Source organism: Alosa alosa, chromosome 23 (assembly GCF_017589495.1).
Source record: "Alosa alosa isolate M-15738 ecotype Scorff River chromosome 23, AALO_Geno_1.1, whole genome shotgun sequence".
Taxonomy (NCBI): Eukaryota; Metazoa; Chordata; class Actinopteri; order Clupeiformes; family Clupeidae; genus Alosa; species Alosa alosa.
In genome coordinates this window covers 5075356-5085381 of record NC_063211.1, presented here as the reverse complement: position 1 = coordinate 5085381, position 10026 = coordinate 5075356, and the positions used below count along the sequence as shown (strand labels likewise).

Genomic DNA, 10026 nt, shown 5'->3' with positions numbered 1-10026 from the left:
CCATTTCACACGTGAAGGTGCTGCTGAAGAAAGAAAGAGAGAGAGAAAGTGTGTGTGCAAGGCAGGCGTGTGTGTGCTGGCGATGCAAGATGTGTGCTTGCCGCCTGGCAGGTTTTAGTGACTGTATAACTATAAGACTGCTCTTGTTTGTGGCTTCTGGAAATGGCATTTGGAGAGTAGTTTTGGTAGCGGGTGAGGCCGGCCCATCAGGCTTGTGCTATTCTGGGGTCTTGTGTTGATCTGGGGGATTTGGGATGAGAGGGAGACCCCAACTCCACAGGGCTGTCTGTCGCCCCAACACTCTTTAATGATTTTTTAACCTCTTTGTTTTTGTTTAATGTTTGTGTTGTCCTGGCGACCTCTTCCCTTTGCTCTCTCCCACATTCACACACACTCCTCGTCCTTTGCTCTCTCCCACATTCACACACACTCCTCGTCCTTTGCTCTTTCCCACATTCACACTAGTGTTGTCACGATACCAAAATTATGACTTCGATACGATACCTGCCATAAATATCACGATGCTCGATATTGAAACGATACTACTTTAAATCCTAAGATATCTGGAAAGAAAGGACTCATACCTCCTCCAAGTGTATTGAGTCATTTGTGTTGAATTCGGTGCACTTTTGTAGTGTGCAGGTCAATTCTGGGTTGTAAACTTCCTACATAATTATTATTTTTATAGTCAGTAAAATAGTAAGCCTACTTTGTGTGATTAAGCCCTTTATTTTTTGTTATAGTTCATTACATTGTGTTGTGTTTTGCCAATAAAGTAGCTTTAAATAGCCAAACTATGCTAGATCAAGGTCAGTGTTGAAATTACTGCATGCAAATCACTGAATGCTATGCAGAGGGGCCTAATCTTTAGGCCATCTGATGTACAGTAAAGGCTTCCCTAGGCCTTCCCGTGTTCATGGGATTTCTTTGACAGTTGCAAAGGGAAAAATGTGAGGATAGTTTTCTTTGCGCCCAGTGTGCAAATACGACGTTCCAACCACTCAGGTCTTCGTCAGATAGGCCTACACCATTACCTGTTGCAATATGTCTGTGAGCATTCCTACATTAGCCTACGTCTATTTCTTTGATAACATGATTTGCTACCACGTAACAATAACCCGCTATTATTATTAGGACTCCACGCGCTTTGGTGGTATTATATGCTGTGGGCTTTAATTGGCGCGATTTCGGTAGCCCTATCCTACATCTGGGCAATACTTATTGAACAAATTGCAGTCTACATGCCATGACAAATATTACCAGTAGTACTGACAGAACATGAAATAGATTGTTTACAAGTTATGGTAATGTTATTCTGCCGTGAACATTGCGCTTTCATCACCCTAGCACCCTATGATTACAGCTCGTTATGTCTCGTCAAAATTATTACAGCTCGTTATGTCTCGTCAAAATTCATTGATGAAGGAAGGTTCGCTTTATCCCAGAGAACCATACTCGTTTCACTTAGGCTTAAACAGAAGAGAAGAACTTGGCACTAACCATGTAGTCGTGTTTTCTATAGCATATTCGTTAACCTGTCGTTCTTTGAACAAAAATATTGGGATATGTCTGCGAGGTGTTTAGCCAAGTTCCATGCGTAGCCTACTGCTTTTAAATGACTTTGAAACATATTTCACAAACGGGCCTCTGTGTACCTGATGGCTTGCCTTCACTTTCTGATGTATCGAAATAGTTGCAGATTTCACTTCACCTTTTGTTTTATCCACAAGGCCGGGGGACGGTCGGCAAAGAACTACTGTATGTTGACGTTGGCTGCGCACTCACTCACTCAGAGCTGCCTGCTTGACACGCCCACTTGCCTAGATGCGTGCAAGGAGCAGTGAGAGCAGCAGTTCACGCAGACACAGAACGTTAATTTTAATAAAGTATCGATTCTAAAAACGTCGGAAATCGTATGGTTTTTTGCGTGAAGGCATCGTGATACCTTTTTAGTATCGATACACCGTGCAACACTAATTCACACACACTCCTCGTCCTTTGCTCTCTCCCACATTCACACACACTCCTCGTCCTTGGCCACGTAGTTATCTTGCAGCACTATAGAATGGCTTTTGTTTTTGTGTGCGGTCGGTGCATATGTGAGGACTGACTAAACCCCACAACATCCTTTGTCCTGAATGTGCCCCCCCCACACACACACACACGCACGCACGCACGGCCGGCCCCTTCCATCCCCGGTCGCAGAGCCGCAGTGGCGCCCCCCGCTGCTGATTTAAATAGGTGTGTCAAATCTCCCTGCCACTGGCAGCCACTGCATCAGCAGAGAGGTGGACCCCCACCAGGAGGAGGAACACTGCAGAGCCTTCTGATGAAGCCTTTACAGGGGGTTGAGAGAGAGAGAGAGAGAGAGAGAGAGAGAGAGAGATTGGGGGGGGAGAAGGGGAGGCAAAGAGGGGTAGGAAGAGGTAGGGACAGGGGTGGGGGAAGAGAAGGAAGGAGGGAGAGAGGGGGGGGGCATGGGTAGGGAGGGGGGTAGTGAAAAGGAGAGAGCGAGAGAGAGGGATAGAGAGGTGGGTAGGGAAAGGACAGACCAGACCAAGCAAAGGAAAAAGAAAGGAAATGTGAGCATCACTGTAACAAGGTTTGCGAAGTAACAGTTCTGTCATTAAATGACAAAATAAACATAATTCTAAATCACTACAGCTCTGAGAAGAATGGCTTTTTTTTTAAGTATATTTTTTTGGCCTTTTTATGCCTTTAATGACAGGACAGTGGAGAATGACAGGAAGCGAGTGGGAGAGAGAGTCGGGGTGGGATCCGGAAAGGACCACGGGGCGGGAATCGAACCCGGGTCGCCCGCGTACGGTGCAGGTGCCCCAGCCAGTTGCGCCACGGCCGGGGCCAAGCTTACATGACTTTGATGAAGTCAACTATGACTGTAACACAGCTCTCTCCTGATGAAAACACAGACGTTTCCTATGGTACTGACAGTGAACATAGAACAAAACAGGAAACCGTGGTGATATTACCAGATGGCCACACAGTCTTCATCCAAGATGGCCTCCACTGCTGCTGATTAGTGTACTGACCACATGATACAGTCCTGTGTCCTTCAATGCGTTTGGCTTTAACATGCAAAAGTGGAAATTCAGCAGATTTGTTTACATACTGAGAGCTCTGAGTGCCTCCGTTATGAAACAATACCACAACATCACTTATCGTGTCCAAGTTCAGTATTTGTGCCAGGTCATTTTAAGTGTGTGTTAGCTTGCCAGCCCTCTGTTGGAAATGTGTTCCTGTGTGTGGAAGTGAATTTGCTTGCAGGGAGGAGGCCAGGGGAGTGAGGCCGTGAGGTGCATGTCAGCCTCCACACTACTGTGTGTGTGCGTGTGCGTGCGTGTGTGTGTGTGCGTGTGTGTGCGCGCGTGCGTGTGTGTGTGTGTGTGTGTGTGTGTGTGTGTATGTGCCTGTGTGTGTGCGTGCGTGCGTGCGTGCGTGTGTGTGTGTGTGGTGAGTGTGTTCAGGTGGCGGTGGGTGCTCGGGGGTGTCTGGCCCAAGTGCTCCTCAATTCAATTTCTTTCCCCCCACACAATTAAATCCAACCAGAGACCAAGAGAGTGGTTAGAGATTGGATCTGCTTTTATAATGGGGATTGCAGTGTGTGTGCGTGCGTGCGTGTTTTTTGTTTGCTGTTCTGACTGGACATTGAATTCTTTTCATTTTTATTTTTGTTTGTTTAGAAGCATAGAATAGATGGGTTCAGATATATTTAAAAAAAAAGGCACTATTAAGATGGGGGTAGAGAGAGGGAGAGAGGTAGATAGGGAGAGGGAGGTAGAGCGGGAGAGAGAGGGAGAGAGAGGTAGAGAGGGAGAGAGAGGTAGAGTAAAAGCACAGATCAAAGCCACCCTTACTATACTATACTCAGAGAAGATCTGTGCTATACGATATGTATATTTATTACACGGCTCTTCAGAGTGCTGCAGAAAGTTCCATTCACATGAATGGGCCTTCCCAACGTTCGGGCCTATGTTAAATCTATATAAATCACCGGCAAAATATATAATCACCGCTGTCAATGGCAACGGGTTGATTAACGTCTTTCATATCCCTCCGCAAGAATTCCGTTCGCTTATTGCAATGGAATTTCATTGAAAGGGAAAGTAAGCTAGTAAGACGTTGCCACGCAACACCTGAAACTGTCAAGTTCTATCTGTGTGGCGAACTATTTATTTTGTCAGCGGAAAACACGAAACGGTAGCAAAATCATTTTTAAAGATTAATAGTGTTAGGTTTCTTTTCTCGTTTTGGCAAGTAGCCGTGTAATAAGCGGGATAATGTATTGTCCACCGGTAATTATCAGAAAATAAGTCCCTTCAGGTCGAAGCAAAACCCATCCGCTGCGCGTAGGGGTTCTGTTCTCCCTTTAGGGACTTATTTTCTGATAATTACCGGCGGACAATACATTATCCCTTACGTACTATATGTATATGTCCTCCTTGTGAAGCGATAAGCCCAGTAGTGCCCATCAACCAGGACACCTCGTGATCTGATGACCCGTTTGTGTGTTTCCAGGACATCTATGAGAAGACGTTGGCCGTGGAACGACATCAGGACCGTCTGAGAAATAAGAGCCTCTTCACCCAGGACACCAAACAGATGTGAGTACAGGTGTGTGTGTGTGTGTGTGTCGTGTGTGTGTCATATCATGTTTCTATATAAATCTGTGTTTGGTATGTGTTTGCAGCTCATTGGTAGGCAGCAGATGGCTACGTAAGGAGGAGCTGGAGGAGCTTCTGGTTGAGGATATCTCTGATTACGATGTGAGATGTCCTTCTTTTCTCTTTGTCTAAGCACTTCCATCCCCGACTGTTGTTACGTACTGCAATCTATTGGGGAAATTTAGAAATGTCCTGCAACTAGGTACTTACTTTTTGCTCTCTCTCTCTCTCTCTGTGCGTGCGTGCGTGCGTGCGTATATATCTGTGTATCTGTGTGTGTGTGTATTTGTATGTGTATGTGTGTGTGTGTGTGTGTGTGTGTGTGTGTGTGTGTGTGTGTGTGTGTGTGTGTGTTTAGTATGCCCGGTTCATCCAGCTGATGGAGCGGCTACTGTCGATGCCGTACAGTGCGCTGGAGGAGGAGAGTGTCCTGCATTACCGCCGCCAACTGGAAGTCCAGAGCAGCAAGCAGGAAATCCCCCCACTGCAGCACGACCAGCAGGGGGCAGCCTTCAGCACGGCTGTGGGTAGGGGTCAGCTCTTATGGCTACACACTCCCCACAGTACTCCCAACAAGGCCCCCAACAAACAAAGTCTTAGTAGATTAATCTATCACTTATTTTAGCAATTAATTGAGTAGTTGTTCAATTGATAAAATGCCAGAAAATTGTGAAAAATGTCTAAGAGTCCAAAGAATGTGTTTAAATGCCTTGTTTAGTCCACACACCAAATATATTTTGTTTAATGCCATAGAAGAGAAATATTTTCATTTAAGGAAGTAGAAGGAGTTTTTTTTTTAGGCTGTTTCCTTAAAAATGCCAAACTGATTAACGATTTCCAAGATAGCTGGTGATTATTTTAATAGTCAACAACTAATTGATTAATTGTTGCGGCCCTAGTCTCCACAGGATTGGGGGTAAAACTGTGTTTGTCTCTGTTTGTGTGTGTGTGTGTGTGTGTGTGTGTGTGTGTGTGTGTGTGTGTGCGTGTGTGCGTGTTGGGCCCTTCAGGGAGGAGGAAGACAGCTACAGCATCTGTAGTCCTGAGAGATGGCGGGTCTGGAAAAGTGACCATCAATGGGAAAGATCACTTGCAGTTCTTTCCTGTGCTGCAGGACAGGTTGGTGTGCGTGCGTGTGTGTGTGCGTGTGTGTGCGTGTGTGTGTGTGTGTGTGTGTGTGTGTGTGTTCGCACACATGTATAAATCGTCAATCATCATCGACAATCTTGCCTGTGTAGTTCTACATTTTCTACGTTGTCAGATCCAGTCCAGTTCCTTATGAGAGGACAGTTCAGTGAAAGGTTCTCCAACCTTCCAGTTAAGTCATGGCACTGCAGCTAATTGACACAAACCATTCATCTCCCTCTGTGAGAGACCAGATGAAATCAGGTGAAATCAGATGAGCTTGGTTTGTGGTGTTGTTGTTGTGTTCCTGACTGGACTGTGGGGATATTTGGCAGAGATGCTGTCCACTGTGTCTCTCTGAGATGGCAGCACTGTTGGCCAGTTAACATGCAGATCACAACCATGCCAGCACTCCACCCCTCTGAGGATCTTTCCCTCTCTCTCTCTCTCTCTCTCTCTCTCTCTCTCTCTCTCTCTCTCTCTCTCTCTCTCTCTATCTCTCTCTCTCTCTCTCTCTCTCTCTGGCACGTTGTTCCTCCCTACTTGTTTTATTTGATCTGGGAGGAAAGTTCATTACACAGACGACTGCCTCTGAGCCAGAAAGCGCATGCTGCCTCCTCCGCCTTATCGCTGTGGAGACAGAGCGGGACGCTTTGGCTTTTTCTGTGTCAGCACGCGGTGCATTCAGAGGGAGATGCGGGGCAGAAACTGCTTACACACACGCTTACACACACACACACACACACACACACACACACACACACACACACACACACACACACACACACACACACACACACACACACACACACACACACACACACATGTATATTGAACAATATACTAGCCACGTTTTCGGCACCCTCTGGATTACGTGTTTGTAGGCACATAAGTAAACGGTCTTCAGATTCCCACACACCAGCTTTATTCAGGACCAGTAGTCATGGATCTGCCACCTGTGGTCTTGTGTGGAGCTTACTGCACTAGACTGAAACCAGGCTGTGGGGGATTCCTGATGTTTTTTTTTATTGCAGAAGATATTAATAGTCCTTTATCTTTGTTCCCTCCTACCTTCTCTTTCTCTCTCCCTCTTGATCCTTCTTTCTCTCTCTCCTATCTTTCTCTCTACCCTCCTTTCTCTCTCTCCTTCCATCTCTCTCTCTCCCCCTCTCTGTCCTTCTTTCCCACGCTATCTAAGGGAGCAGCTGATGTTCCCGCTGCACTTTGCGGACTCGTTAGACCGTTTTGACGTGGAGGGTAGTGTGATTGGTGGGGGTCACTCTGCCCAGGCGGGGGCGCTACGGCTCGCCCTCGCCCGCTGCCTCCTCACCTTCTCACCTGAGGGCAAAGTGGAGCACATGAGACAAGGTGGGACCTTCACCTACTTATCCACAGCCAAACAGACAATATTTTAGTCATCGTATCACCTACTTATCCACAGCCATCGTATTACCTACTTATCCACAGCCATCGTATCACCTACTTATCCACAGCCAAACAGACAATATTTTAGTCACCGTATCACCTACTTATCCACAGTCAAACAGACAATATCTTAGCCATCGTATCACCTACTTATCCACAGCCAAACAGACAATGTCTTAGTCACCGTATCATCATGGACAATGTACATCACTTAGCCAATTTGGTCTCTCATTAATACTACTCCTCCTACTACTGCTTATATTACTTATAGTATCTCTGTTGTGGACACCACTATGGGTGACCACACAATGCACCCAGAAACTCCCAGTGCATCCCATCCATACTCTTCAGATGATTATATTAGCACGTGTGTTAATGCTCTCAGCTATGCTTCAAATGTTTCAATAAAATGTATATTTGTTTTCTTAGACAAAAGTGTTTGTTCTTTCCAAAGGAGAGGAGAAATGGCGCAATGGTGCCAGTAGATGGCAGTATATCACTTTTGATGAAGCATTAAGCTCTGAGACACAACGGGACATTCCAATCATCCGCTGAAAAAGCGAAACGGACACTGGGTCCAGGATTTTAGAGTAGGAGGTTAGAAGCTAGGTTTTTTTTTTTTTTTTTAACTGGAAGTGGCTAAAGTACCCCGAACAAACTATTTTGTGAAACCTGTCGGGCCCCCTTAATTAGACGAAGATTGTTATGAATGTCTTTCTCACACCAAGTGACAGTTCTTCGCCATGTAAGTGAATGACAGTTGTTTATGCTAAGCAAATGTTCGGTGTTGTCGGAGAATTGATACAGTTGTGATCCTTAAAATACAGGGGCTCATAAGTATAGCCTACATACCCCTATGTTAAATTCCCATAGAGGCAGGCAGATTTGTATTTTTAAAGGACAGTTATGTCATGGATCCAGGATACTATGCATCCTGATAAAGTTCCCTTGGCCTTTGGAATTAAAATAGGTCCACATCACCACATACCCTTCACCATACCTATTGCCATGGTTTTATTTCAGTTAGCCTTTATAGCTGGTTTGAGATATGGTGAAGGGTATGTGATGATGTGGGGCTATTTTAATTCAAAGATTATATGTAATGGCCACCTTACAGTTGTTTGGTGTAAGGAGGCCATAAGTCGCTTTGGCTCAAAGTGGCAGCCAAATGAATAAGAAAGCAATAAAAACGCAGGAGAGAAGCGATGCTGAAATTCTTTATTGTGTCAAACTGACTCTGGAGTCTTCCTGACCGACTGTAGACTGCAGCTCTGCAGCTCTGCTCTCAGCTCCTTCAACATTTCCCATCATGACGGATCTCAGGGGAGTTGCTTCTGTGGATGAGAGTGAAAAGGGAAATGTGTCAGTGCATGTGTTGTGTCCCTTCCTGATAGAGCCCACGGAACTCTGACCTCCTCAGAACTGATAAAATCTCCACCGCCAGCATACTCAAGATACATCTCTCCCCCTGATAGGAGGATGCTAGCGGGGAAGAGAAGGCTATAGGCCAAGCCTGCTCTATGGACTGACTTACTTTATTTTCTCGCAAAGAGCACAAACATTGTCGTAGGTGTTGTCATCAGTGGCACAGAGAGGTTGGTAGTCGCACTCCAACAATCCTGCGAAGTACGCCTCACAGACAGTCTGAACAGAGAGAAGAGAATACACACACTGTACATATGCTCGTATATAACCTGCAGTTTGTTTGGACGCTGGCTCGAACCTGCAACAACTAGGCTAGTGTCTGTCACCCGCACGTCCCTCAATGCGTAGAAAGGGAGGTTTACCCGCTGGCTACCGTTATACACATAACACATATACGTACAGAATGCAGATGACAAGGTGGTAAGAGAATAAAATCTAAATTGGACATTTACTTTTAGGTCGGTTTCCTTTTCGGTTGGTTCTGAAGACGCACGCCTCAGTCGACCGAAGAAATTTGAGTTGGAGAAATGTCCTTGACCTATATGCACACAGTTGGAGAATGCAGGAGCTGATTTGCAATGAGAGAGGAGTTGGGGTGAGGGAGAAAAGAGAGAAAGAGAGGGAGAATGGGTCAGTACTTTATACAACACATTTTATACAACACATTTCACAGTGTCCCAACTTTTTCTGAATTTGGGCTGTGTATTACATTACATATTTAAAATCACAGCTAGCAAAAAGAAAAAAAAAGGTGAAAGAAAATAGACAGATAGAGAGTGGAAGAGTATTGAGAAGTAAAGTAGAGCGTAGACAGAGAGAGAGAGAGAGAAAGAGCGCAAGAGTATTTACCAGCGAAGTAAAGTAGAGCACAGAGGGCGATGGTGATGCTGAGCTTCATGGTGCCTTCAGAAGGAACAGCAGTGTTGTGTCAACAGTATGGAAACTTTGTCCCCCAGCTGCCCTTAAATAGCCTCCTCATCTCTTACTTTCTGCTCACACCCCTCAGTGGACATCTTGTGTATGAGAGAGAGAGAGAGAGAGAGAGAGAGAGAGAGTAGAGAGAAGTTGCCATATCATACTGTGACACAGTTGGTGAGGATTCTCTCGATGGTGCACCTCTCATAGTGGGAATAAGACACAGCATAGAGGTCCCTTGTCCACAATACCATCAACATAAAACATGTTCCAGGGCCCCAAGCTCTATTGGAATCTAGGACAAAGTGTAACATAGAAAACCAGTTGGGAACACAACAGCTAAGCTTGATGTCAACATTACTCAGTCAATTGCCAGCTGATGTGATTTTGGGTTTTGGATCATATTGTTAAACCATACCCCAAATATCTTACATTCGTTCATATCATTCATTCA

At 45.4% G+C, this 10026-nt stretch overlaps 2 protein-coding genes across 2 annotated transcripts in view; one reads left to right on the top strand and one right to left on the bottom strand.

The window, feature by feature from the left end:
* Positions 1-7479, top strand: part of mrps9 (mitochondrial ribosomal protein S9) — a gene marked incomplete in the record, with an annotated part of 14623 nt that extends 7144 nt beyond the window's left edge. Inside the window, 4 exon segments of the mRNA XM_048234851.1 lie at positions 4664-4784; positions 5041-5209; positions 5693-5801; positions 7006-7479. Of these exon segments, the coding sequence (XP_048090808.1) occupies positions 4664-4784; positions 5041-5209; positions 5693-5801; positions 7006-7222 (616 nt within the window).
* A 957-nt stretch (positions 7480-8436) lies between these two features.
* Positions 8437-9661, bottom strand: LOC125288723 (thrombin inhibitor rhodniin-like). The gene is made up of 4 exons (XM_048235307.1): positions 9507-9661; positions 9110-9225; positions 8767-8876; positions 8437-8566 (listed from the first exon to the last, which is right to left on the bottom strand). Exons 1-4 carry the CDS (start codon positions 9553-9555, stop codon positions 8527-8529), a joined length of 315 nt encoding a protein of 104 aa, XP_048091264.1. The 5' UTR covers positions 9556-9661; the 3' UTR covers positions 8437-8526.
* Positions 9662-10026: the final 365 nt, after the last annotated feature.